Source organism: Aspergillus pseudonomiae (genome assembly GCF_009193645.1).
Source record: "Aspergillus pseudonomiae strain CBS 119388 unplaced genomic scaffold BDV37scaffold_7, whole genome shotgun sequence".
NCBI lineage: Eukaryota > Fungi > Ascomycota > Eurotiomycetes > Eurotiales > Aspergillaceae > Aspergillus > Aspergillus pseudonomiae.
The window spans coordinates 522270-548371 of NW_022475999.1; the positions used below are offsets into that span (position 1 = coordinate 522270).

The 26102-nt window shown below is 49.4% G+C and overlaps 11 protein-coding genes and 1 non-coding gene across 12 annotated transcripts; 8 read left to right on the plus strand and 4 right to left on the minus strand.

Annotated features, from left to right (window-relative positions):
• Nucleotides 1-1720: 1720 nt before the first annotated feature.
• Nucleotides 1721-2942, plus strand: BDV37DRAFT_192819 (uncharacterized protein). The gene is made up of 2 exons (XM_032079700.1): nucleotides 1721-2041; nucleotides 2099-2942. The coding sequence occupies exons 1-2, from the start codon at nucleotides 1890-1892 to the stop codon at nucleotides 2664-2666; spliced, it is 720 nt and encodes a 239-aa protein (XP_031945620.1). The 5' UTR covers nucleotides 1721-1889; the 3' UTR covers nucleotides 2667-2942.
• A 633-nt stretch (nucleotides 2943-3575) lies between these two features.
• BDV37DRAFT_296472 (phosphotransferase enzyme family protein) lies at nucleotides 3576-5639 on the plus strand (the record flags this gene model as incomplete). The annotated part of the gene is made up of 5 exons (XM_032090119.1): nucleotides 3576-3635; nucleotides 3704-3782; nucleotides 3833-3984; nucleotides 4042-4429; nucleotides 4484-5639. The coding sequence occupies 5 exons, from the start codon at nucleotides 3576-3578 to the stop codon at nucleotides 5386-5388; spliced, it is 1584 nt and encodes a 527-aa protein (XP_031945621.1). The 3' UTR covers nucleotides 5389-5639.
• Nucleotides 5534-6639, minus strand: BDV37DRAFT_279245 (uncharacterized protein; the record flags this gene model as incomplete). The annotated part of the gene is made up of 3 exons (XM_032086289.1): nucleotides 5534-5752; nucleotides 5802-5879; nucleotides 5947-6639. The coding sequence occupies 3 exons, from the start codon at nucleotides 6637-6639 to the stop codon at nucleotides 5534-5536; spliced, it is 990 nt and encodes a 329-aa protein (XP_031945622.1).
• Nucleotides 6640-8864: 2225 nt separating this feature from the next.
• On the plus strand, nucleotides 8865-10994 carry BDV37DRAFT_239336 (major facilitator superfamily domain-containing protein). Its single transcript, XM_032080949.1, has 7 exons — nucleotides 8865-9295; nucleotides 9363-9529; nucleotides 9588-9683; nucleotides 9744-9844; nucleotides 9897-9952; nucleotides 9999-10211; nucleotides 10267-10994. The coding sequence occupies exons 1-7, from the start codon at nucleotides 9138-9140 to the stop codon at nucleotides 10895-10897; spliced, it is 1422 nt and encodes a 473-aa protein (XP_031945623.1). The 5' UTR covers nucleotides 8865-9137; the 3' UTR covers nucleotides 10898-10994.
• A 408-nt stretch (nucleotides 10995-11402) lies between these two features.
• Nucleotides 11403-13409, plus strand: BDV37DRAFT_239338 (uncharacterized protein). The gene is made up of 4 exons (XM_032080950.1): nucleotides 11403-12022; nucleotides 12074-12110; nucleotides 12170-12243; nucleotides 12302-13409. The coding sequence occupies exons 1-4, from the start codon at nucleotides 11858-11860 to the stop codon at nucleotides 13067-13069; spliced, it is 1044 nt and encodes a 347-aa protein (XP_031945624.1). The 5' UTR covers nucleotides 11403-11857; the 3' UTR covers nucleotides 13070-13409.
• A 4-nt stretch (nucleotides 13410-13413) lies between these two features.
• BDV37DRAFT_192868 (thiamine pyrophosphate enzyme, N-terminal TPP binding domain-containing protein) lies at nucleotides 13414-15530 on the plus strand. Its single transcript, XM_032079701.1, has 3 exons — nucleotides 13414-13648; nucleotides 13700-13822; nucleotides 13883-15530. The coding sequence occupies exons 1-3, from the start codon at nucleotides 13583-13585 to the stop codon at nucleotides 15506-15508; spliced, it is 1815 nt and encodes a 604-aa protein (XP_031945625.1). The 5' UTR covers nucleotides 13414-13582; the 3' UTR covers nucleotides 15509-15530.
• On the minus strand, nucleotides 15424-16401 carry BDV37DRAFT_192982 (uncharacterized protein). Its single transcript, XM_032079702.1, has one exon. It carries the CDS (start codon nucleotides 16317-16319, stop codon nucleotides 15552-15554), a length of 768 nt encoding a protein of 255 aa, XP_031945626.1. The 5' UTR covers nucleotides 16320-16401; the 3' UTR covers nucleotides 15424-15551.
• A 565-nt stretch (nucleotides 16402-16966) lies between these two features.
• Nucleotides 16967-17052, plus strand: BDV37DRAFT_t40. Its single transcript has one exon. It is a non-coding gene; the product is annotated as a tRNA-His (tRNA).
• Nucleotides 17053-17582: 530 nt separating this feature from the next.
• On the minus strand, nucleotides 17583-20290 carry BDV37DRAFT_279250 (P-loop containing nucleoside triphosphate hydrolase protein; the record flags this gene model as incomplete). Its single annotated transcript, XM_032086290.1, has 2 exons — nucleotides 17583-19813; nucleotides 19861-20290. The coding sequence occupies 2 exons, from the start codon at nucleotides 20288-20290 to the stop codon at nucleotides 17583-17585; spliced, it is 2661 nt and encodes an 886-aa protein (XP_031945627.1).
• A 1298-nt stretch (nucleotides 20291-21588) lies between these two features.
• BDV37DRAFT_192998 (uncharacterized protein) lies at nucleotides 21589-22456 on the plus strand. Its single transcript, XM_032079703.1, has one exon. The coding sequence runs from the start codon at nucleotides 21675-21677 to the stop codon at nucleotides 22212-22214; it is 540 nt and encodes a 179-aa protein (XP_031945628.1). The 5' UTR covers nucleotides 21589-21674; the 3' UTR covers nucleotides 22215-22456.
• A 117-nt stretch (nucleotides 22457-22573) lies between these two features.
• BDV37DRAFT_268674 (HET domain-containing protein) lies at nucleotides 22574-24217 on the minus strand (the record flags this gene model as incomplete). The annotated part of the gene is made up of 1 exon (XM_032084219.1): nucleotides 22574-24217. One exon carries the CDS (start codon nucleotides 24215-24217, stop codon nucleotides 22574-22576), a length of 1644 nt encoding a protein of 547 aa, XP_031945629.1.
• A 776-nt stretch (nucleotides 24218-24993) lies between these two features.
• Nucleotides 24994-25974, plus strand: BDV37DRAFT_279253 (zinc finger protein; the record flags this gene model as incomplete). Its single annotated transcript, XM_032086291.1, has 1 exon — nucleotides 24994-25974. One exon carries the CDS (start codon nucleotides 24994-24996, stop codon nucleotides 25972-25974), a length of 981 nt encoding a protein of 326 aa, XP_031945630.1.
• Nucleotides 25975-26102: the final 128 nt, after the last annotated feature.

The window sequence follows — 26102 nt, forward strand, 5'->3', positions numbered from 1 at the left end:
AGATCCATTCACGACAGCCACGCAATTCTTTGCGTGATGATATTAATAGACGATCCATGCCAATGGCTGTGACGTGATCGCAACGTGATTTCATCCCAAGAAATCTCTTCATTTCCATTACCTAAAATTATGGACGCCGGGCCGGTCTAGAATGAGCGCCATGGGTCAGCAGCCTATCCCTTTCTCTTTTCAGGCCATCACGCGGTGAGGGATAAAATCTCTCACTGGAAACCCCTTCCCTTTAGAATGATAGCTCCTTCTTGGGGTTTCTTCGATTTATCCGACCTTCCACCGTTGTTCCACACTGGAAAGCGTCGGCTACCACAGGCGATTCGTTGTTCGTTGAAAACGCCGTCGCCGGGCCAATGACGTCAGATCCGCCGCACCCTAGCCCTAACCCGGTCCGGTCATGTGAATCCGGTGAGCCTGGTTCCCCTGGTTTCTATCCCTAGCCTGTTTGGGCATGGCGCTTCTCCTTCCGTATGGGGAACTGGCCGGGGTCACGGTACCTGAGTCACGGGGGGAATATTTTCGAACTATAGAATTTTCATCGTGACTCAAATCAATGCCGCTATCCACCCTCCACCGTGGATGTGGCGTGGATATGTATACTCCGGAGTACCACTACGCAGCACAACCGGTGGAAATTCATTCAATGAAAACTTTAATGGTTGAGTCACGTTGAGAATTGAATTCTCTCTTTTTCGGCTAGACTATTCCCCAGGTTTGGAGACGAAAAATACTAATGGTAGCCTCTGAACCTAATATGGAACTCTGAATCTCAAATCCAGTTTCTGTGTCCCCAGTACTAAGAAACGTACAACCAACAGCATTCTCACAAAGGCCATGGCTGGAAGGCAAAGTATTTGTTCAAGATGGTGGCAAGGTGACTATGTTACCAGAGGCTTTTGCCCCCACTGAGTAGCTTCAGTAGGAAGAAAATCTGGCATGAGAGCGTGACCGTGGATTGAGAACTAGACTCCGGGAGGTCAGCGGATCAAGCGCAATATTTTTAGAAGCTGAGAATACACTATAATTTAAGCAACTCAATCAATTGAATCCAATTTTTATCCAATTTATTTAAGCAGTTTCTAGAGTCTAGGTCCTGGCGGCTTAATGAAGAATACAGGAATATAGTCACGTGGCGTTGAAATTGAGCGACCAATCAGAATGCAGAATCCGGGAAAACACTACAAATACTACTGAATAAAACAATAAAATAATAGCTTCGCGCTTCACGTTCTGCTATTAGATATAAAAAGGATGCTACATGATTCCAAGCCGAGAGATTTGATGTACTGCCTGACAATACTTAAGTCTATTATTCATTCATTATCCACCGTTCATAATGTGCCTGGACAAACTTTGCACCACCCTCTTGAGCTGATGAGGATGTCGACGCTACTGACAAGGGACAAAGACGGTTGTACAAAGCGGCACAAGTGTGGGATTCTTGGCAGGAGCAGGTTCACAAACACTCATCCTTTGCCATGGAAAGATAATTGGATCCCTCTGTCTTTAATATCATTCATTTTGTCATTTTTTGTGTAATCTATTTTACATAACGCCCCACGATTCGTAGCTATTATGGCTACCGGTGATCTAGAATACTCGGTTGACAAAGAGATTGCTCAATTCTTTGACAAGACGACAGCTACTCGCGCGGCCTGTGACGCATATGCGGCGGAGCACCTTGGAGGCGATGTAATTCCTGTCGCCGTACAAGGTGTGTGCAGCTATACTGTCTATGCTGGGCCCATTGGCGAATTCGTGACCCAGTTTCGCCTTAGGTCTCTTGAGCTGAAGATGGAGACTGCAAATCTTGCTCGAACCATATATATTCCCACTTTGCTCCCAACGTCGCTTTTAAGGGACATATTGGGGATGATATGGAGGGCAAAGAACCAGTCTACATCTATGTCATGGACCGAATACATGGTATTAGTTACTTGGATTTTATCCTCGCCCATAACAGCCGTATATCGGAAAATTCCGGTACATTTTCTTCCTGGCGGAGGATTCTTTTAACTGATATCGCGAGGTCTGCCTGACCCTTCATGTCACACCCTCAATTAATGCTAACTGTACATCCTATTAGGTTTTTTGCTCTGCCGTGGAATGCCCCACAAACTGTTACTCACCCCTACCGCGATGGACTCCACCATCAATATGAGAAAGAACTTGGGTTATTGCTTACCTCTCTACCCCCCCGTTTCTGTCGGTTCATTCAAGAATCTCTTGACTCCCTTCTGGTTATTTTGTCGCTTCCAATGGTTCTCCTCCACAAAGACTTTGGCGTCTGCAATATCATGGTAAACGAAACATCTTTCAATCTAACTGGAGTGATCGATTGGGCCGAGGCTGAGATTGCGCCATTCGGCCTCAACCTTCATTCTCTCCAACGATTCATAAGTAAGTTCCACCTCGAGAGGGGTTGGATCAGATACAATGACTACTTCATCTTGGAGGAGATATTTTGGACCACCTTTCGCAACGAGGCTGGAGAGTTGGATGATGAAACGATTAGAGTCGTCAAATTAGCAAGGGGTATGGGACTCTTGCTATCCTGTGGCTTCACGAGTCGCCTGGCGAATGAACCGGTGCCAGCACCCATCCAAGATGATGAAAATGGGGCGTACAACATGCTGGTTTGGATGGGCTATTAATTAATCCGGATACAAGGTTTACGGAATTGACATAACTAGACTAGACTTTGGAGTAGAGAGAAATGCCAGTTCTGTAAACCTCGTATCCGGATAAAATCAATGAAGCACAGCTTAAAGAACACCGGCCACAGTCAGAGCTTCTGTCAGATCTCCAACAATTTCCAGCTTAGGGAGAGGCTTCCCAGCATTGACAACCTTGTGGTTAGTAGCTATCGTATTCACATACTCGAGAAAGCTGTCTATATTCAAGAACTAGAAGAATCTTAAGTAATCTCAAATCTCCAATCTTGTCTGTCCCAGTAGTCTAGCAAGTCTCCTTCACCCTTGACTACATAGAATATTCAGTATACAATAGTGTATGCTTTGCATTTACCAATGTTTCTCTCCATAGTAGTGTACTATAGTCGATAAGCTAATGTGGGCTGGCGGGGCAGAGTACGTAAAATCGTCCCCACCGTGTAAATCCTCGAAGGGCTTGGCACTATAAAAATACCTATGCTTCCTACAACCATCTGCCAAATATACTCCCAGTATAGATCTTTTGATGCTAGATCAAATTAGCAATTTCCATGGATATTCCTGGGAGATTGACAGGAGCGGGACAATGTAATCCCGAATGACTTTCATTTCAAACCATTCCTACCCCTTTGCCAAAACACAAATGCTGACAACTGTGAGCGAATACGCTCACAAACAGCATGTACGGGACTTTTTGGGAGCAGGCCTTGAATATATGCCAACGTAAACCTTCTTGTCTACAGAAGCAGTCTATATGTTTCTTCTCTTCTTTGCGTTCGAGAGCGGGCGGATCGGTATCTCCCCGACCGGAGTTATGCATTGAAAGATCCAATGGAACCCGTATCTATTTCCCTGTACCCCCGTATATTTCTGATAATTGATCAACTAATCATGTTCCAAGATGAGAAAATCCCTGCAGAAGACTTATTCAGATACACCAGACCGATGGTTGTATGTAACCCTGCTGTGATGAAGCGAGCACTCACTCATCAGTGTAAAGGTTCAACGAAAAAGAAGAGCTGTCTAAGCGCTATGTCAAGTTCAATCTTCAGCAGCTTATCGATGTTGCTGTGAAAGCTAGTGAGGGGGGTAGATATTGTGCGCTTTGGTTCTTGCCCTACAAAATGTTTTGCTAATGTCGTCGATAGGCACCCGGGTTCTTAAATGCTCAGAGGGCCTACACAATACGGCATTTATTTTAACAATGGATAATGGAGCTGAAGTATTTGCGAAGCTCCCGAACCCAAATGCTGGCCCCCCTGGGTACACCACCGCCTCTGAGGTCGCTACGCACGTGTTGGTAAGCGGACCCCCTGTTGTTTCTATGTTTTGGATGGCATGTTGATAAATGCGGTAGCTACGTGATGTTCTCAAGATTCCCGTTCCACGGGTTCTTGCATGGTCCTTTGATGCACCAAATAGCCCTGTTGAGGCGGAATATATCGTTACAGAGAAGGCACCAGGGATCAGACTTGGCTCTTTCTGGAGCCAATGGCCACAGGAAGCGAAGCTGAAGCTCATCAGACAAATTGTCGACATAGAAAATAGGTTGACCACTATATCCTTTCCTCAGCACGGTTGTATTTATTTCAAGGACGACCTTCGTGCATTGACCGGGGACGCAGAGGACATTAATATCGAGTCTGCCGCTGCTGAATCCCTCAGTCGCTTTGCCATCGGGCCATTAACTTCCACTGAACTGTGGGAGGGGGCTAGGCGGGATATGAGATTGGACCGTGGTACCTGTGAGTCAATGCATATCTAGTGCCAATGTAGGATTGCTAACCATTTCTGGGAAGGGCATGACCCGCAAGAGTATACACAAGCATTAGGGCGAAATGAAATTGCATGGATCAAATCCCACGCCTGTCCTCGAATGAATTACTACAGGTCGGACCAGGAGCATGAGCTTCCTGATGATGGTGTTGCTCTTCTTACCAAGTATATGGACGTGGCACCATATCTGATTCCTTCGCCCATCAACGAAACAGCAATGTCCAAAGTGATCTGGCACCCTGATCTTCACCTGGACAATGTCTTTATAGATCCGGATACATATGAAATCACCTCCATTGTGGACTGGCAATCTGCATGTATTGCTCCTCTATTCTATCAATCAGGCGTTCCAAGGATGTTCCGACATCCTGGGCCTGTTCGAGAGGGCTGGGTTGTACCAGAACGTCCTGGAAACTTCGACACCCTTAGTGAAGACGAGAGAAGGATGATAGACAAGAATTTGGAAAGTGAGACCATACATAAATATTACGAGGCTCAGGTTTACAAACGAGCACCTTCTCACTGGGATGTACTTCACGATTCATCAATTCCAATCCTCAGGAAACCTGTCTGGCTGGTAAGTGGCATGTGGCAAAATCGAGATCTCTTCTTCTTGCGTCAGTCACTTCTATCCCTCGCTACCCATTGGCATGAGATTTTTGCAAACGATCAGTTACCCTGTCCGATCGAGTTCACCGAGGAGGAACTTGAGCTTTACTCCAAGGAGGAGGAAAATATTGATGGGGTTGGACGCATGCTTGTATTGTTTCGAGACCAGGGGGTCCTACCAGTTGATGGAATGGTGGACCCGGAAGACTACGAAAATGCTATTGAAAATAGCCACAGATTCAAGGACATCTTTGTTGGACTGGCCAAAGATGAAGCCGAGAGGAAGTTATATGAAAAACTCTGGCCATATCAAATGTGAGAAGTCACCTTTTGGAGAGGATAGCCCCAGTTCCCCCACGGCTGTTTATACTCTGTAGTTCTCTGCGCTTCATCTTCAATATTTAATTTGTCTCAGCTTCATGGACAAGGCTTTCTGCTGGTCGGCTTTGTTGTGGAACATCCTCCTAGTTTGTCTCAGTATCACTCTCACTCATCCCAACTGCTTCACACGTGAACCCTCCTTCGTCATCAACTTCTTCATCCTCCGTCTCATCCTCCGTCTCCTCCAGGTCCCAGTCTTCCCACTTGACATTGTGAGTCTTGACCACAGGCCCAGTTGCATCTGAATCGGATGTAGTCTTTGGAAGTGGAACGCTTATTGTGTGTTTATACTCTTTGAGGGGCTACTTCGGGTTAGTTGATGAAATGTATTTTAGGGGCAGAGGCGCATACAGCCTTTCCAATGAAATTCTTCCTCCTCGAGAAAACATGTCTGACTCCCGCAAACGAGACAACATAGCCCTTACTGTTCTGCACAACGTCAGCTATCGTGGCCCAGCCCGGATGCAGGGTATTTAAGAGAACAAGTCCTACTTACCTCGACAGGGGGGTATGACTGACACCCCTCCCTCTTGAGCTGCTCAAATACTCCGATGCCGCCGCCCAGCTTACCGATCCCCGTCGCTCCCACGTCAAAGGACAAGTCTAGGTCTTGCTTCTTGCCACTGGCCAACTTGATCGCACACTCCTTGGTAACCCATGTGGCTGCGACCGTCCATAACTCCTTCTTCCCCTTGAGTTCGCGACCAAAGTCCGGATGCTCAAGAAGTTCTGTTGTATTATCTGTCACCCAATCGATCATCCGATGCTTGGCGTGCCCTGAGATGCCGTGTTTTTGCACCTCCGACCTGGTGATGAGGGCTGCTGAGCCGGTCGACGAGTTGCTCACCTTCACCTGAACTGATGCCTCAGCTGGGGCCGCAGCCATGGCGCCGGACCCTTCGGCCGTGCCTCGGTAGCTCCGTCCCTTCTCAATCTCTGAAGAGTTATTTTCCCAAAAGATCGGCTGCGGCTCGGCATATTCCAGGCCTTCCCGGCGGAATGGCTTGTACCCATCTCGTTCTGGACGGCCTTCCTCCATGAGATTGGTGACTTGATGCCACCCTCCGGTTTTATCGAAATAACCCACTGATCCTAGAGTCATTTTGGAAAACCATTGAGGAGTAAAGAGGAAGGTGCCATAGGTCCTATCCCCCATGGATTTTCTATACTCCTCGTGATCGGACTCCATGATGTAAGATATGAACCGGGCGGAACGAAAGAGTTCATTTTTCAGAAGTGAATGAGTATCCAAGATGCGACGGGATTATATCACTTCTTGGGGATCATTCTGCATTAATACCCGAGAAAGTCTCGGGCCCACAACTTGCCGATGGTAGATCGTTTTCTCCCGGGCCCTTGTGTAGATCCCAAATTCATGCGGGAGTCGATCACCACCTCTATGTAGATCGAGCTGACTCTAGATCTATTGCGCGATTTACCACAGTGGGTACCCTTACTCCAGTACCGACTGCTTTCGAATCTCTCTGACGGGATAAGGTCTCGTCAAAAATCCGTGGAGAATGTGGGTCTCTTTTCAGCTCGTCATGACTTTTCTCCACCTTCGTTATGTCAGAGTGAAATCAGCAATCAATGATGGATATGCTATGAGAATATTGTCGCCCATTTGAGTTTTTACTGGCTGAACTCGCGCGCGACGTGGGTGGTCGGTGCTCTCTCTAAACGCATCTGGAGAGCACCTAGCAGCCTCAAAGCCCCGTTCACGAATATGAACAGCCTGTCAGAAGGTATGTGGTGAGGTACAGAATGCATGTCGCCGCTGTCACCTTTAGCCTAGGGCTTCCGCAAGCGGACGAAGGGCCTGAGTGTCCCTTGGCACTGATACCTGGAATAGCCCTATCTCATATCTCATGTCCTCAGATGCTGTGTAATCCGTGGGTGTACTAAAATTTCATTAAATCCCTGCCTAAATAGTGTAAATTGCTGCGTCTGTAAACATACCGACAATTGTCAAGGAACATGGTCCAATTGGTTTACACAGGAAGAAGATCCTTGCCGCTTCGTAACCGTGTCAAAACTACGTGCACCTATCAGGATAGTAGTAGGGACGCTCGGGGCGACCCGCACTACTGCTCCGTACGTTTCATGTGCTTGATGGAGGTAATCGACTAGCCGGCCGGAAACGAGGTGGTGGCAATACAACACACGGGTTATCGCTGCCAGTTTCGGTCCAGGGTGCTTTGCAAGTGGGTGGAGGGTGACGCTGTAGACTGCGTAGAGAGCGTAGTACTGATCAACTGAGTCAGTGGATGCCGCGCGAAGGGGATGTAGCCATTAGAGTTGGCACAGTCAAGTAAAATTAGTGTGATAGAGAAGACGGACCACCACTGGTAGGGATAAGGCAGCAGCCAAGATATGGAGTCCGCAGACTTGTTGAGCAGTATCGCTGATCGCCCGTGGCAGCTGGAGGAATCCTGCATCTATAGCCATATTTTGTGGGTTGAGTAATGGGGAAGCATTGAGAGATGTCTAATACGGGTGAATATCATATACTTGAGCGGCATCTGGTGCGACTGCGAGTATTTATGCATCTGGCACGGGCAACCCAAAGTCAACGCGACATGGAAGCGATGACGATTATGTCGTAACATGAATCCTGCGGTATAACGAAACACAAGCGTGCGCGCCTCGGCTGACGCAGCAATAGCGCTCAATAGGACAATACGATCCATAAGATCCGTTTGGCTTAGCCATCCTACAGTTCAGATAGTTAGAATGACTAGGATGGTGTATCAAGGCAGAAGCTTGTCGACGACTTGTATACGTTCAATTTAAGTTCCAACGGTTCTCCAAGCCCATACTATTTCAGGGGATGATAGTCTTACACACCAGCCGGGTGTCATGTAAGGTTCCAGGGAGCCCTAGTGTGAGTTTGCATCTGTACGCTGAGATTGTTCTATTGGTACTAAGGCAGTCTAATGTGACACATTTAGACAATTTAGTGTATAGTATGAGGTTACGACTGCCAACAGTATCTCAAACTTTTAGCTGGGAGGTCAGTCTAGCTAAAGATTTAGCCCCTTGTCTATATTTACCAAATGTAAGAAACTGAGTCTAAGCTAGTAGAGTAATAGGAGGTTGCAGTCAATATTGCCCTGTATATTGATAAATCGGTCCAGATCGAGCATAGCCAGTATCATTGTCAATAGCTGCCCGATACTATACACAATTTGACTACTTTTTGCCTATGCCACACAAGCAATGCCGGCTATTCTCCGGAGGATGCGCCCTGAAACCGCTACTGCTAGAGTGCAAGGATTAATCCGCATGTGCTTTCGAGCTAAAGCCGAAGGGTGGTGGAGCCGAACATAATTTGTGCTCAGATTAATTTATATGGCCTGCGCAGCTCCAGACCGGCGTTGAGGGCCCACCTGGTGCGTCCAAGCAGAATCTAGCGGGGCGCCCTAAGAGAACGGTGTATGGGCGATGATACCGTGCCACATCCCACCATTGAAGGAGATTTGCCTGCGCAGGGATTATTTGATTGATTTCACACAACTTAAACTAGTTATTATTTTCTATTTTCTAGTTAGTTACTAATTCCTGTGCCATTCAGAATTCCCGATCTAGAAAGGCACATTTTCCATCTACAAAACCAGGGGTGCCTCGCAACGTGCTGACGCAACTTCCTACACCCATTCCTATACAACACTTAGATTTCACATAACGATGGAGAAGCCAGATATTGAGGCTCGCGTCGCCGAATCCTTGAGTAACGACTTCGATCCAGCCTTGGAGAAGAAGTTGCTACGGAAGCTGGACTGGCGCATCATCCCTGCACTATGGTTCCTGTTCCTCGTATCATTCATGGACCGATCGAACATCGGGTAAGTTGTCTGCTCCTGCTCGACACAATCTGGTACTCGGAAACTAAATGTGGATATTTCACTCTAGAAATGCCAAAATCGCTGGAATGGTCAAAGAGCTGCATATGGTCGGAAATGATTACAATGTCGCCGTTACAATGTTCACTGTCGCATATGTGATTTTCGGAGTGCCCGCCAATCTCCTGGTCAAGAAATTCGGCCCCAGAATGCTGGTCATGTACATGTTCACCTGGGGTGAGATCACACTCCCTTGCTTCAATTGGTAGTGTGCTAATGAGGGATCGCACGATAGGGCTGTTTGTGATGGGTCAGGGCTTGACAAAGACTGCGACGGGGCTGATCGCGTGTCGGTTTTTCATGGGAATGTGTGAAGCAGGGTTTGTTCCTGGTCCGTGGAAGTCCGGAACTTCGTTGGAGGAACGGTTACTGATAAACGTGTCATCTCTAGGCTGCGCATATTTGATTGGGAGCTACTATAAGCGAGATGAGTTTCTGCGTCGCTATGCAATTTTCTTTAGTGCTAATATGGCAGCCGGTGCGATCAATGGGGTTAGTTCTAGTTGATGATACTCGCTTGTATCACTGTTGACTCTAGATACAGCTATTCTCGAGTCTCTTAACGGGGTTGAACCTCAGCGGATACGCAGGGTGGCGATGGTAGGGTTTCTTCCTCGTTGAATATTCCATCCATCTGACCATCTAGGCTCTTCTTGATCGAAGCCATCATCACCATGGGTATTAGCATCGTTTGCTATTGGATTGTCGTACCGTTTCCGGAAGACGCGGATTTCTTGACGCCCGAGGAGAAAGCGTTACTGCTGGCTCGCCTGGAGGCCGATGGTGGTGGTGTCCGCAATGACCCCATTTCCTTGAAACGGGTACTCAGTATGGCGGCCGACTGGAAGATCTGGATCTGGTAAGCCTTCGTCTCTCACTGTGATTCAATTATCGGCCAACTAATCGTACAACAGCGTCCTGGCCTATATCGGTGCCGAAGAAAGCGCTAGTTCTCTGGTGGCATTTCAGCCCACCATCCTCAAGGACCTTGGCTGGACCGCTCGTTCCGCACAAGCGCACGGCATTCCTATCTATGCAGTTGCATTCGTTTTGACGCTTTCTAGTGCCTGGTTGAGTGATTACCTCCGACACCGCTTCCTATTCACTCTCTTCGGCTCGGTCCTGATTATTATCGGATGGAGTGTTCAGCTGGCACACTACCTGCCAGCGGGTGTCCGCTACATGGGCATGTTTTTTGTGGCTTCTGGTGCATTTATCATGATGTCAATCACAGTGGTATGGTTGTGCATTAACCTCGGCAAGGGGGTCAAGCGCAGTGTGGGTATGGGCCTGCTTCCAGCATTTGGCAATTGCGGTGCCTTTGTGTCCGGGAACGTGTTTATCACCAGCCAGTCCCCCAAATACCCAGTGGGATTCGGCGTTGGGTTAGCTTTTGCAGTCATGGCTGGCGTGGCAAGCACGGTGTACTATTTCGGCTTGCGCGCGGAGAACCGCCGGCGCGACAGCCAGCCCGAGCACGAGTGGACCCCGGAAAGTGCTCAGGATCTCGGAGATGCGCACCCAGATTTTCGGTTTCACCTGTAAGAGATGCTGGATCGTATGAGGGCGCATTGTGCCGATACTGGCACGCCCTAAGTGGGCTGCTTTCATTTAATTTAATCTGCAATACGGGATATTCTACAATGATTACGGGTCTTTACTCCGTACAGCCTAGTCAGTGTTTTGTCGGACTTGTAGTGTAGCACGATTTGTTGGTCTCATTACGTAGCCCTAAGTGTAGATCCACCCAAACCGAAGGTTTTCATATGCTTAGATTGAACAAGATTTGGCCAGCCGCCAGGAATCGCAACTGACAGTCCTAATTCGTCAACTTGGGAGACGTTTCGCTATCTATTGGTCCGGGGAATCGGCCAAAAGCCCACTCTAGGTGGATCTTTTCCACCAGGAACGGACCGGAATCAAACTAAAGAGTCGAGACCCACGCCTGTACTTTTTACGCAATGCGACCATCCTATAACATAGCCAGTCCGATTGATGATGGCACCATGAACCATGTCCATAGACTCCATACCCCTGCTCAACTAACGACTTTTTTTTCTAGTGTTTCCTGTGGGCTAGTGGGTTATGGCCAGTGTGCCGATAACCATTTGCGAATCTGCCAGTGGAAATTAGTTTCATCAATTACCGTGTACCAATCCTACCCGAAGGCCATGTGTGCAGGGATGGAGCATACCAGTAATCGACCTATCTAGAGGGAATACCAGGGTCTCAGCTTAGCGGATCCTGCAGCAGGGTTTGCTTCCGGAAAGAGCCCATCGAGTGCACAGGATGTGGCCAGGTCTGGTAGTTTAAGGAGCAGGATTCCTTCCACGAGGGCCGGATCATGATCGTTTCTGAGACTTTTCCCGTCTGGCAGGCTGGCGATTACGTTCCTTAAGTCCCCTTTCACACTCGTTTCTTCCCTTTCTTTTAAACTCATGATTTGTGTCTGTCCTTTCGTCCATTCTTTGCGCAGGGTACTGTGACGGTTGTCCGAGGGAAGCTATGGTGTTGGATCCCTCCGATGTTCCAAATAAAGGACCCCGGTTTGTCAAGGTGACCGCAATCTTGACGGCGATTGCTTTCATATTAGTAGCCTACCGAATAATATGGAAGGTGTACATGAAAAGCAAAATCGCCGCCGATGATATGATCATCTCTTTCTCCATGGTATGTCTTCCGTTGGTCAGTGTTGCTCAATTATACCAACAAAGGCAATAGGTTATACAGATTGTAAATACAGTCATGGGCGACTTGGGTATGCTTTCTCTCCGATCAATAATATATCATAACTTCTAAACATGGCCCCCATTTTAGCATGTCACTACGCCTTCGGTCGCCACCGCGCCGATGTAGTTCGAACAGGGGGCAACCGAGTGCTCGCATTGAAGGTGTGATTCATCAAGAAGATAATACACAGTGGTCCCGACTAACCGCATGACTGGGTAGTTCTTCTGGCTTTTTCAGATCTTCTACAAACTTGTTCTATGCCTCAACAAGCTATCCTTCCTCGCTTTCTACCTCCGCCTCTTCCCAACCCCAAAATTCCGCCTTGTCTGCTGGATCACTATCACCCTCGTCCTATCCAGTACCTTCGGGTTCGTCATCGCCACCATTTTCCAATGCATCCCCGTCCACGCGAGCTGGCACAAGGACATCCCCAAAACATGCGTGAAAAACGCCGAATTCCGCTGGTCCTGGGCGGGCTACAATACAGCTATGGACATCTGGGTGTGCCTAATGCCTCTCCCGGTTCTGGCGCAGCTACACCTCGACCGTATCCGTAAAATCGGGGTAATGCTCGTGTTCTGCATGGGCCTTTTCGTCTGCATAACGAGCATTATTCGCATGTGGGCTATGACCGAAAGTACGAAGACGCACGATCCAACATGGGGATCGTTCGATGCGCTGATGTGGAGTGCTATCGAGGCTAGTACGGGTATTATTTGCGCATGTCTGCCGTTCTTGAAGCATCCGATTCAGAGGATCATTCCTAGCTGGCTTGTTTCATTGTCGAATGGCTCCAGGAAGACTCGACCGAGTTATCGGATGAGTCGCCTCGGCTCTCAATCCGGGATGCGGACGGGTGGGCAGAGGGATGAGGATTTTTATGGGGAGGCTGATGCTGAGAGTATGGGTAGTCAGGGGCCGATTGCGAAGGGTCAGATTCTTATGAAGACGGATATTGTCATGCGTAGTGAGCGGGCTTATTCGTGATATGATCTCTATGTTCTTAGAAAAGATCCAAATCAGAAATGTACATTTGCGAAGTACGTTCATGGTGAAATTAGGGTAGAGGTCCTGTGTATCATATGATGCCTTGATGGTCATAATGCCACGGCATATTACTCCCCTTCTACGGCTTCTCAAGGCTTCTTTTTTCTTATTTTCTCTCGCTGCGTGTATCGCCCGGCTGCTGTGGACCTTGATCCACTCAGTGCGCGCCCTAAATTAGCTTAATTCCACTGACAGGGATCTTGGCCGAGTACGAAGACACAGAATGAAACATTAATTAAATAGTCATGGCGTGATAGTCCTAGTCAGGTAGTGCTCCGGTGGACTTCCGAAGATTGATTGCGTTCTTCCCGTCTGTCGATTAATCCCTGTTACCGCAACAGCACATACTCCGACAGTCCCAGTACTCCCAGTTACTCGCATAAAGCGACAGTGCTAAGGGATCGTCACGAATATCCTCACCTCAGCTCAGTCCACTCTAAGTATAGCTGCAAAATGGCGGAGGAGAATACTGCAGGAAGTACTATCGTGGCGGATGCCTTTCTGGAGGCTTTGGCAGAGGTACTGCCTATCCCATGTCTTCTCTGGTGAACAGAATCTAAATCATGACAGGCTGGTGTCGACTATCTCTTCACTGTACTTGGCTCCGATCACCCTAGTATCATTGAAGCCTATATCCGCCGCCAAAATGACCCCACCCGCCAATATCCCAAGATGATCCTGTTCCAGCACGAGGTCAGTCCCTGTTTCCTTCGCCAGGATCAGCACATGGAACCCCACTGATCAAGCAACCAGTTCGTGGCCATGTCAGCTGCCGATGGCTACGCTAGGATCAGTCACAAACCGGCATGTGTGATCGCCCACGTGGACGTGGGGACTGCTGCTCTGGGCCAGGGCCTGCACAATGCATCTAGCGGTCGTGCCCCTGTCGTAATCTTCGCCGGTGTTGCCCCATCCACGCTGTTGGGTGAGGCTCCGGGTTCTCGTTCAGAGCATGTCCAGTGGTACCAGGATATTCGCGACCAGGCGGCCATCGTGGCGCCCTATAGCCGTTTTAGCGCGGAGATCAAGTCACCGCATAATGTTGGCAGTGTGGTGCATCGCGCTGTCCTGATGGCCACGACTGGAAGCCCAGGTCCGGTGTATCTCACTGCAACTCGGGAAATACTAGCTACCCCTATCCCCTCGGTGGAGCCCCGGCCAAAGCCCATCCCATCCTGCCATTTGGGGTCCCTGTCTCCGGAGGCCGTGGAGATGATTGGTAGCGCACTGCTGGACGCAAAAGCCCCTCTCGTGATCACAGGGTACCTGGGCCGAAGCCACCGCGCAGTTCAGCAGTTAATAACCCTAGCGGACACGGTTCAAGGGATCCGAGTCTTCGATTCCGAGCTCCGCGAGGTCTGCTTCCCAGCAACTCACCCAGCCTGCATAACCCGCAACACGGGCGCCGCATCAGCCATCCAATCCGCCGACCTGATCCTCGTCCTAGACGCCGATGTGCCCTGGATCCCACGACGAGTGCATCCCTCCCCAAGCGCAGAGATTTACCACATCGACCTCGACCCGCGCAAAGAGCGCATGAACATGTTCGACATCGGTGCCTCCGCCACCTTCTACGCCGACACAGCATCAGCCCTAACTCAGCTAAACACCTACATAGCCAGCTCTCCCCGCCTCCCAGCGCTCCAGAAATCCTGGTCCCCGCGAGCCGAAGATCTCCTCACTGCTCATAAAGAAGGGAAAGCCCGCATCGACGCCCGCGCGGCAACACCCCTCTCCACCCCCAGCGAACCCTGCACCGTCGACTACCTGTGTAGTCGCATCCGCGCCTCCGTCCCCCAGGACACAATCTACATCACCGACTCGGTGACTAACCAAGTCCCCATGACCGAACAACTTCAACTCACCCGTCCCGGATCTCATCTAACCAAAGGAGGCAGCGGACTGGGCTGGTCCGGTGGCGCTGCCATCGGCGTTTCGCTCGCGACATCCCGATACGATATCTCCGATCGTCCTAACCTGCACCTTAACGAAACCACCACACCACCTTTCATCTGTAACATCGTGGGCGACGGGAGCTTTGTTTTTTCCGTACCGACGGCTGTTTACTGGGCCGCGCATCGGTATCAGACCCCTTTCCTGACGGTGATTTTGAATAATGGGGGGTGGAATGCAACCAGGCAGTGTTTGGCCGATGTTCATCCTAGCGGTGTGGCGGCCGGATTGTCGAATCGGGATCTTGGGATCTCGCTGGTGGAAGATGGGCCGGATTATGGGGAGGTGGCTAGGGCAGCTGCTAATGGGAATTTATGGACGAAGAGGGTGCGCAGTGTCGGGGAGTTGGATGAAGTGCTGAGGGAAGGGATTAGGGTTGTGGTTGAAGAGCGAAAGTCGGTTGTTTTGGATGTTTTAATTAGGTAGTAGGGCTGGTCTGGGTTGTTTTCTGTATATACATTGACTCAATTCATTGAGCATATTTTCGCACCATGCAGACCAAGTTCACCCAGTCACCATCACTCCCTCCCCGGCCTGTAAATCTACTCGCGTCAAAATGTACAGTATTTTTTTCCTCCTGGGAAGATATCTCCTCAAACCCCTTTCTCTTGTACACCGGGTATCCCTTCTTCGAGGCCTCAAGGTAGCACTCAATTCCAAGTCTGTCGGCAATATCACAACCCCACTGCGTTAAAAGAGAAGCTGCTCCACGACGCTCATAACGAGGATCCGTAGCCAGCAATGCCAGCACTACGTTGGCAATCAACACGAGGCCCATTAGAAGCAGCAGCGCACAGAACTTACAACAATGATCTCTCCCCTCCTCTCCAAAGAACTCCCTCCGTTTCTCCAGTAATTTTCCCTTGCAAAATCGAAAGCCTTCCTCATTTGCCCCAGTCGGGATCTCCATACCCTCATCCGTTCTCACAGAAGCGCGCCATTTCGTCAGTCCCTCGTCCCCATGGTAAACATGCCACTTGGCAAACGCAACCATCTCCCCCGAGTCGTCGTCAACAGCTTTCAAAAAATAACAGGTGGGATCTTTATCCCAGTTCTCCGAGACTCGAGATATCTTGTTTGCCCTGCAAGGCGACGCCGATACCTCTTCCGGTGTCCCGTCTATGTTGGACACATCGCCTGTACTGCGGAAGAAGGCACTGGCTCCCATGGCCATCTGTTGGATGTCGACCATGCGTGGGATGTCGGCTTGGGTAATGGATTCAATATGTAGTGGCATTGTGCTGGTCGAGTTCTTTTGTCACTGGGATATGTGTCTGTCTTACGAGGTATGGAGTGTGATATTGCTGTACGGAGGAATAGAAATATGTACTTTTTATTTCTTCTGAATAGGCTTGCCTTGGTCGGTATTCTGCATTAAATACTAGTAATAGTAGATGTCCCTCGTATCTGCACGTCGGTGATGCGGGCCAATGGTGTCGTGGTTGAGATAACTCACGGCCGACTCGTCGATTGACAGCCTTATCTTGGATAATTCTGATATCTCGGTGGAATTAAAATTAAAGGCATACCGTTGAGCATTTAGAGAGGTCGAATTGAGCGATTGCTGATCGAAGGTGTTGGTTGAGACTTGGAGATTAACATGGCTAGGGCTAGCCGCTACATATATATTTCGGATACAAAGTGAGCAGCAAACCAGAGCAACTAGCGTACCCCTTGTTTCCTGAAGCACATATGATATTCTCCATATTTGACGGGATGGGCATAGCTGAATCAACCACGGATATGCATAAAATGTCCTTTGACCCAAGATTTCCACAACCTCCCTTGCATATTCTAGCAATATCGACAAAATGTAAAAATGTGGACAAAGTGTCTAAAAGACCTTTATATACCAGTAAAAGAAGCAACCTTTCACCAATTCAAGGTGCTGTAGTGTAGTGGTGATCACGTTTCGTTGTGGTAGTTTCCGCAATTCCGAATCGACCTGGGTTCGATTCCCAGCAGCGCCAAATGGCGTCTGTACTTGATTGGTCTTTCTTTTTGCTTTCTTTCTTTTTTCTCATTGTTTTCCTATGAGTCCAGTTGTTGAAATTGCATACCAATGGACTTGTTCCTGATCTGGAGATCTTCCTCATGGTGTGTTTAGCCATGGTCGGTTCTTCATGCCAAGCACTGGATCAATCTTTGCTTGCAACTGCATGAAATTGTAGTACTTGATTGATATCTTAGTGGACGAGAGTAGAGTAGAAGACACTGCTAAAATAACTGGCCGGGGAGGGTTGTACAGATGGCAGGCTGCTTATGGAGAGGAGATAATAAGATAGATAATCAGTTGGACTAACAGCCAGAGTAGCTTAAGCATACCTTATACTGGCTCGAGATCGTTTAGATGCTAGTCCTATTAGATTAGGAGAGATAGTATAAAAGGAGATACATTTATCCAACACAGTGAATCAAGCCCATTTGACACTATGGAATCAACGGTCCTTCCCTACAATACCCAGATACGCTATTTTGAAGCCTTGCACGGCTGAGATGATCAGAAGGCGTGGCAGTCAATTTCCTGAGCATGCATGACGGCGGCCTCCAACGCCGATATCTTTTCGGTTTGTTTATAATCCCGGTGAAACCGGGACACCAGTTTGCTCATGACCTTGGGCCACTCTGCATCCTCGCGTGGCACTGCGGCTGCAACGGCTTCGGTCTTCTCAACCCTCTTCTTGCTTTCCTCCAGCTCCAGTTGCTGGTATATTTCCTCAATGGTGATATGAGGGTCTTTGCCATCCTCCACCCTGCTGAAAATCTGCCGAACCAAGAATCCGGCCAGTCGCTTGACATCGCGCGCGTTGGCCCAGCACTCCATCTTTCTTAGTCTGGAGAAGGCACCCGTTACTTTGGCAACGCCGCCACTTTCTTCTATAATCTGGATATCCACGGACGCCAGTTCCCTCTGCAGTAGTCGCCAACAATCACCCGCTGACAGAGGTTGGAAGACAACGTCGGTGGGAAACCGGCTGCGCAGCCCCCGGTTCACCTGCATCAGCTCCACCATCTCGCGGTTGTACCCTGCGAGCACCACGATAAGTTTCTGGGCATACCGCGTCTTGGTAAGCCCATCCACCAGCTCGTCAACCGCTTGCTTCTCGTGTTCACCGGCCGCCAGCCGATATGCCTCGTCGATGAACAGAACCTTCCCCAGCGCCTGTTCCAAGAGGTCAACCACCTGCTTTCCTGTCTGCCCCTGGTACGACGCGATCAGGTCGCTAACCGAGCACTCAATCACCTCCGCTGCCGACAGAAAGCCCATATCATAAAAGATCTGGCCCACCTTGCGCGCCGTGGATGTCTTGCCGGTGCCTGGCGGGCCCCGGAAGACAAAGGTAAACGGGATATACGGACGGGGATTGACGCCTCTCCGCCGCATGCTAGCGACCGCCTTCTGGTATTCTTGCATCTGGACGATGATCTCCTCCACCCCGACCAGGTCCTGAAAACGGGATTCACACTTGGCTGCGGCCTGCAGATGCCGACGGTGATGCAGGTCAAAGTCCTCTGGCTCGAGCACAACATCTATCGGGCTCTCTAGCATTGGCGTGATTGCACGCTTCCCGTACGCCTCCGTGGCGTGGCTGAGGAGATTCTCAACGTCTCCGCCATTCCCAAAGTTCGGTCGCTCGGACGCTTTTTCTAGCATCTGCATCGCAACTTTCCGGGCCTCGTCCGTCACCTGTAAGCCTTGGTTGTTCAACTTCAGGTCTAGAATCTGGCCGAGTTGCTCCACGGTGTAGTTTGTGAAATGAAACGCATCGGCCAGGGCAAACCGTCGAGCTAGCCCGGGATTGCTCTTCCGGAACATTTCCTGCATCTCTTCCTCGTAACCCAGAAGAATCACACACCGGTCGTTCCCAGGGGTGTTATCAAGCTCGGCGACCAAAGTGTCGATCACTGCAACTCGGAAGTCGTCCGGCTGAATATGTGCGCCAGCCCTCGCCCCGGAATATAACATGTAGGCATCATCGATTATTAATACCTTACCCTTTGTCTCCTTCAGGATTTTCTTAGTTCTGTGCTCGGAATGTCCGATATAGCCAGCAATAAAATCTGACGGGTTCTTGACAACAACCTCTGCGCTTGATAACAGCCCGAGATCGGCCAGGATTTGCCCATAGAGCGTGGCAACTGTGGTCTTTCCTGTGCCGGGCGGCCCCAGGAACACGCGGTTCAGGCTGGACTGCAGCGGCACAGAACCCTGCTGCAGGCGGTGGTAGTTCCAGGTTGCACGATCGAACAGGAGCTGGACGGATGACTTGACGGCCTCCATCCCGATCATAGCCTGGAGCTTAGTCCATGCAGGGCTTTCGCGATGGGCTTTGGCCGGATCGGGGCCGATGAGATCCTCTCTGGTGAGCAACAGACAGTCCGGGTGTCTCCCCTCGCTCTGTTCCTGGCGGATGCGCTCTGTCTGGCGATCCAGTGCTCTATTCCACGCTTCCTTCAAGGCGCAGATATTGCGAAATCCTGGCCCGCGCGCACTGCCCACAAGACGCACCATCATCCACATATATTTCCCATTTGGCCCTCCCTCAACCTTCCACTGCGTGCCGGCGATTATCCTTACCATGATCCGCTGCAGCTCATCATCAGAGTAGTCCGGTAGATTTAGTGTGATCTTGAGATCGTGGGTCTGGTCCCTGGTATAGCAAGAGGCGTAGCCAGGCGCGCGCAGTTCTGACAGAAATCTGTGGTACAAGCGTTCCACTATTGATCTTCCTGCTTGAGTAAGAATCAAATCTATTGCCAGAGTATGGGCTGCACACCTATTCCGGGGTTACCCACGATGGCTATAGCCAGGTCGTCCCTCGACAGCTCCTTTTTCTGCCTCTTCGCTATCTGCACTATAGCCCGCATCCGAAGAAAAAATGCCTTGGCATCTTCCAGTCCCACCATCTGCATAAGTTTGTCCAGATACTTGCTCTGAGCGCCTTCGGTACGCTTTAGGCGGATCCATTCTAGCCGGGATGGGGAATTGTCCTTTACCCTTTCGACAGGATCGTCCGGTGCTGATAGTTCCAGTAATAGAGGGGATAGTACCTTGCAGAGATTGCGAAACTCGATAGCATAATCGCGATAGTCCGGAAGCGATTCCTGTAGCAGAGGAGACAGCGCCCTGCAGAGATCGCGAAACTCGATCTCGCTGGATTTCCAGTGGCAGCTTGTCTGCCTTCCCTGCCCGGAGTCTTTCGTCATCGCCGCGTGTCAGGAAAGTAGACCAACTAAAGATAAAAGGGTGCGCAATAAAACTGGTAATCAGGATGTAGTGGGTAGACTGTTTCCTATAGTCAGGAAGAGTACTACCTGTTTTTAAGCTATGTTTAGTTCAGAAAAGCGGTGTCCACGTCTAAGGGACATTACATGCCTAGCAGGCAGCAGCTCCCCCCTCGCCTTCCACATTCTTATACCGTCCGGCAGTATCAAATCTCTAGCTCTTTCGACCCCGCATATTGTCACTGTTCAGTGATTGTGATTGCCAGACCGCATTGAAGAAGTCGCTCACCACTTGTTTACGCGCTGTTGTTTGCCTCGTTGGGCGGTTTCTACTCCTGTGATCTTCCCAGCCTCATACACTGTCCGCAGATAGAGTACTGAATTCTGCCCCGCTCAGTTATCGGGGAGTTATTAGAGGTCATTTAACTGAGCTGCATGTTCAATACTGTGCAGTTGACAGGTTTACTTTGCATTCATTGGTGAAACAATACAACATCGCGCGACTTTGGCTTTCGGTTGGCTGATTTTACGAATCGGCTTCCACTCGCCTCGCCGACCAGCTGTATCTTGCTGCTTATATTCTATCTGGTCTACCGAGCAGTGTACAATATTCTGAGCTATAGCATCGCGATTCTACCCATCAGCCAGCTGGCTGGTGGTCTTTTGGGTGGAAAGCCATCTATTATGAGATCTTAGAGTTGAGCCTCTTGAGACCTCGAAGAGGAATCGAAAGAATACTACAGTGTACAAACCTTATAAATCTTGCTAACTTTCGGGTAGATGTAGAAATGTAACTATTATATTTGAAGAATAATATCTAGACTGTGTATACCTCAGGGCTCCACTTTCAGGTAGATCTCCCTAGTCCCACTAGTGGGACCAGAGTTCTAGCAACCTAGTGTAGACCTTAAATAATGAAGGAACAAACAAGAAGCGTAGGCTCAAGCTATTTTGACCGTCTTAGACTTTGCCAAGCACAAGTGGGTTTGTTCTAGCTATTTTTGCGGGTCTTATGGAGGCGATCCTTGTGCATAATTGTGAAAGGTTGCATTGTTTCAGGCAGCCATGCTGGACAACTACCCGTCCCAACTGTGCGCCTGGCTTCCTTGCTCTGCCGATCGCAGAGTGGCCTAGATCTCTGCCCTCTAGCCTGTTACCAAGAATAATATGTGGTACTCGAGATTCTAGTGACTGAATGAAAGCGACAGAGCTTGTGGCACCTAGTTTTCAGGCCAGCTTCTGGCCCTCTGCATGTGGAGAGCCCTGATCAAGGTGTACCTTCCTTCTTGACAAAGAAAAACCTCGCAGGAATCCTGGTGAGGGCCAGAACGATCGAGTTGTTCTCGATAACATCAAATCCTACAAAATGAATACTCAACCGCTTTCATTCAACCCCATCCAATACATTTCAACCCAAGAAAAACAGTCAATCGCCAATTTGTCCATCTCATCCCTCCTCGCCGTCGCCCACGAACCCCTCCCCCAAGGAGGCAACCACTGGAGCATCTACCTCACCAGCGAAACAGGCTACGTCCGCTTAGACATGACGCCCTCCTACACCGTCCCCGCTACAGTGAGTCCCGGCGGCTCTAAGGGAATTCTCATCGTCAGCCGCGTGGATGACCTCCGCTTAGGCACCGCAAGTAAAACCGTACGACTTGATGTCCGGGAAGGTCTGAAGGTCAGCGATTTTGTCGACCTGCTCGTGAGAGAGAAACGGCATCTCTACGAGTTCAACAATGCAGGACAGGGGTGTAGATTCTGGGTGCATCATCAGATCGGTCTTTGCTGGGATGAGGGCCTGGTAGTGAATGGTGTGCAGGTCGAGGAGGCGAGAAGTGCCATTCTAGTGATGTATCCTGAGATGGTGGGGTATAGCCTTGTTGTTGGAGAGTATTATTCTTAATCTTTGTTTTGTTTTCATTTATCCGTCCGGTCTTTACTATGTGGGCTTCTGTATATTGTTTTCTTTATATACATGTTGAAGTCGCAAGGCGTCCTGTGAACATTAGCCCTAAGACATTGGAAGGAATCACTCGTCTTTAAGGCTTTTAGTGTCGCCACAACCCCTGCTAACAATCTTGAGATCCTCTAGAGATATCTCCCCAGAAGCTAGCAGTTCTAAACGCTCGATAAGGTATTTCGTTTTTGGATTGAAGCCATCCGCGAGTCTTTACACTGTGTTCAAAGCTAACTGCAATCTTGAACAATTTTTCATATTACCTCCCCGGGCTTACTATAAACACCTTCCACCTTTCAGACCCCTTATAGCGGCTCATCATAATGGTTGCTATGTTGTGCAGCTTGCGTCAGAATGAGCATAACCTGCCGCAAGGTGAGCTCTTCATAAATTACATCGAATGGATACCTGGGGATTTCCCAGCGTGCCTTCTCTAAACGGACCTCTCTTGGAGCAGGCAAAGATGGCAAGCAAGCTTCAAGCAATTTTGCTGCTCGTAGGATACCTTCTTCATCTTTTGTGTGTGCGAGTACTCCTCGCGTGAATTCCATGCCAGGCTGATCAGACTCGTCGTCTGCGTTTCCTTTGTGTCCAATCAGCACGAGATTGGTTCCCTCCATCAGAAACAGTTCGTCTCCCTCATTGAGCTCCCTCGCGGTAACGCAGCTGTTATAAGGCCCTAGGGACAACAGAGGACCGCAGTTATGGGCGGCCAGACTACATTGTATTCTGCCGACCATAAACTCTGAAATGGCCTTGCCGCGCAACTCTTGTCGAAGATGCTCATCCAGTTCAAAAGTGGGGTGTTTCTGCATCTTGCCCTGGGATTTACACCAGTCGCATACCGATGATTGAGAGTTCGCATGTCGAGTGTGTCCGAGATGCGTGAGCCCGACTTCGAAACCGAGGTCACAGATTTTGTCTGGAATACCGACGTCCCATGCACAGTCATGGACATGGTGCAGTTGTAGGATATTGAAAACCTCTAGTGCAGTATACTTCAATGGAAGGACATATGGCATGTTACTGAGCAGTCGGACGAACAGATTGACTGTCGTTGCGGAATAATCGGCCATAATCCTAAGGCCCCGACTGTCCTCCGGCATTCTGGCGAGGCCAAGCAGACCATAGACTCGATCGCGCACATCTCGACATTGAGCTTCCCCAAACTTGACCACAATTTCGTCTATCGTCTGGTTCAAAATGCTGTCCTCTCGGTCTTTTCTGTCTAAATAGCTGAGCACTTTCCTTGTATGTAACCCCCTGGACGAACTGCCAAGTTGTATTTCCGCTCCAGTGAACCCCCCGAGAACAAACTCTCCTCTGACGGCAGTTGTTAGCTCCCTGAACGATGACCAGGGCGCAGATTTGGAGCCACAGAAGACAACCGCATCCTGCGCAAGGAATAGCTCCTGGATAATCCAAAGCCTGGTCCAGTAAGAACGCTGGTACAGCATATCAAGCGCATTTCCGCTAGAGCCCTCCAGGTCTATTTCATTTTGCTTTGCCTCTGCACATATATCGAAAATAAGGTCCGACTCAGCGGTTCCAGGACCCAGCCAGACCAGAACCTTCTGCGCCTGACTGTATACATCACCCATGCGCTGCACTTGGGCGCTCCGCTCGGGAGTGTCTTCTTGATTGATGCAGATCGCGTCCGCGAAGAACGGGGTACTTCGCTGCTCACTGCCAGCTAGAATCCCCAGACAGGTGTGTAAGTTGTCTCGGATGAGGAATGGACGATTGTTGATGAATATTGTTCGATCTGCTGTGTCATCCCCCCACTCATAGGAGAGCGCATTGTACACCGGCTCGTCTGAGAATTTGTATACTCCTAAGCTAAGTCTGAGAGGTCCCGTCGACGCCGTATCTTCAAATTTTAGAAGACGAATATGGTGTGCGTCTGTTGGAAGCACCGTGTGGGCGAACGCTGAAGTATCAGAAGCCATAGGGGTCCGCTCTAGTTGAATGAGGAACTGGATATATGTATACAAGAATATAGAAGATTTGTGTGTCAAGAGTGAGCGTAAAGTTCCTGTGTGAAAAGGGTGTGTTTACGATAAATAGGCCAGTTGTCAGCGGGGCTATGCACGCGGGGCTGTGGATCCCATGGTGGCTGGCCGCTGATTCTCACATACATTGACTAGTAATTTTCCTTTGGTCGATCTGGAGGCTTATAATATCCCAAAAGGGTGATACCATCAAGCTCAAGCTATAACTTATTAGGCAACGATCTTCTGATCCCGTCGCCCCGTCGCTTGCTTATACTGGCACAGCATGCAGATAGGCATTTTCCTATTCGATGAAAGGCTAGCCACGTATTATGAGAAGTCTGAAGCTCACGCACTGTATAGCGTGAATGCTAGTATGTAGACTATGAGTAGGAATAACGATGCCAAGTGTGACGCATGTCAATGCATGATCTGCTTGAACCTGACCATACCTTGTATGTATGTGACTCGGAATATTCTCCATCAACACCTTAAATAATTAAGGGAAAGCAGGACAATTTTATGTCTTGGAAGTGACATTTGCCTGCCTCACAAAAGAAGAAGAGGTGAGATTCGAAAGACAGTTGACAACTTACTAAGCAGTCCCATGAAACTTTTGAGAGATGACACAGAATGATGCATAGATCTAATCATCAACGAGTCAGGGTCTTCCTCTGAAACCCCGTCAGACTCGGTGTATCCTCCACCATTCCACTACAATCATTGAAACTCTTATGGCGACTGAGAAACACTCGTACGAAAGCTACTATCGGATCGGGTCAGGATTCTGTGGCACTGTCTGGGCTAGAAGGCTCGAAGGCCCTGCATTCAAACGAGAGGATGGAGGACCATACCGATCACTAGCAAATGACTTTGCAATGCACAATCGAGCACTTGAGGCTTTTCACAAGTTGTCATCCGTTAAAAGCAACATTCAGGATCAGCCCATACGGCCTCAGGTTTGCATTCCACAATGTCACACCTACCTGACACCGCAAGACGCCTGGTGGGAAGAGAACATCACCTATTTCCCACTGGGATACTCACCCTGCAATGCCATCTCTTCCGAACGCATCCCACCATTTCCAGACACTGTAAGGGCACTTCTTGTGGGGAAATACTGCCCTTCAGAAATCAGAAACCAAATACTGAGTAGCGCAAGCAACCGGGCCTGCCTGATCAGACCATATATTGGCCGCAATCGAACCTACAAAACGGCAATGAACGTGAGGTCGAGATTCAGCGGCTTTTCGCTGCAGAACTATCCGCTCCATTTGGATCAGATGGTGGAACTGGGGATTCCTTCCAACCACCTTGAATGGTATGCTGCCATGATGGGGGAAGCATTAGCCACGCTGCACTGGCTGGGCGAGATCGATGGTAACGACGTTGAATTTGTTCTCGCTCCACCACCAACACGGGACGATGACCGCACCATTGCCATGACGAATGTGTTGGGACAGCACACCATGTGGATGTTGGATTTTGACCTTTGTCGTGCCATTTCCATGGACTTGGAGGGCGTCAAGCAAATTGTCAATGCATTTTGCAGAAATGATCCCTTCTATCCGCGGCCGCACACAGACCAGTGGGTTGCTTTTCGCCAGCAGTACCTGCAGACCTCTGTGGGGTTGATACAAAGTTTTCATGAGGATGAGGCAGAGACTCGAATTGGCCTTTCCAGAAAGTTCATAGAATTGCTGGAGACCAAATAGAACTGGACACTGCGATTTGCAGTGAATACAGGTGGGGGATGTGTTACTGCTTATTGCTCCTTATCCTCACCTTGCCTCCCTCCTCACTCAACCCACATCCTTCAAACTTCGCCCGAGCAATCTTTTTC

What these genes read in the sequence shown, in the direction of transcription:
- BDV37DRAFT_239336 (XM_032080949.1), top strand. Translation starts at nt 9,138, where the DNA reads ATGGAGAAGCCAGATATTGAGGCTCGCGTCGCCGAATCCTTGAGTAAC. An exon ending in ATGGACCGATCGAACATCGG is followed by an intron (nt 9,296 to 9,362) that starts GTAAGTTGTCTG and finishes ATTTCACTCTAG; the next exon opens with AAATGCCAAAATCGCTGGAA. An exon ending in GACTGGAAGATCTGGATCTG is followed by an intron (nt 10,212 to 10,266) that starts GTAAGCCTTCGT and finishes ATCGTACAACAG; the next exon opens with CGTCCTGGCCTATATCGGTG.
- BDV37DRAFT_192819 (XM_032079700.1), top strand. Translation starts at nt 1,890, where the DNA reads ATGGAGGGCAAAGAACCAGTCTACATCTATGTCATGGACCGAATACAT. An exon ending in CTTTTAACTGATATCGCGAG is followed by an intron (nt 2,042 to 2,098) that starts GTCTGCCTGACC and finishes ACATCCTATTAG; the next exon opens with GTTTTTTGCTCTGCCGTGGA.
- BDV37DRAFT_192998 (XM_032079703.1), top strand. Translation starts at nt 21,675, where the DNA reads ATGAATACTCAACCGCTTTCATTCAACCCCATCCAATACATTTCAACC.
- BDV37DRAFT_192982 (XM_032079702.1), bottom strand. Translation starts at nt 16,319, where the DNA reads ATGCCACTACATATTGAATCCATTACCCAAGCCGACATCCCACGCATG.
- BDV37DRAFT_239338 (XM_032080950.1), top strand. Translation starts at nt 11,858, where the DNA reads ATGGTGTTGGATCCCTCCGATGTTCCAAATAAAGGACCCCGGTTTGTC. An exon ending in TGATCATCTCTTTCTCCATG is followed by an intron (nt 12,023 to 12,073) that starts GTATGTCTTCCG and finishes CAAAGGCAATAG; the next exon opens with GTTATACAGATTGTAAATAC. An exon ending in ACCGAGTGCTCGCATTGAAG is followed by an intron (nt 12,244 to 12,301) that starts GTGTGATTCATC and finishes ATGACTGGGTAG; the next exon opens with TTCTTCTGGCTTTTTCAGAT.
- BDV37DRAFT_192868 (XM_032079701.1), top strand. Translation starts at nt 13,583, where the DNA reads ATGGCGGAGGAGAATACTGCAGGAAGTACTATCGTGGCGGATGCCTTT. An exon ending in TTCTGGAGGCTTTGGCAGAG is followed by an intron (nt 13,649 to 13,699) that starts GTACTGCCTATC and finishes AAATCATGACAG; the next exon opens with GCTGGTGTCGACTATCTCTT. An exon ending in TGATCCTGTTCCAGCACGAG is followed by an intron (nt 13,823 to 13,882) that starts GTCAGTCCCTGT and finishes TCAAGCAACCAG; the next exon opens with TTCGTGGCCATGTCAGCTGC.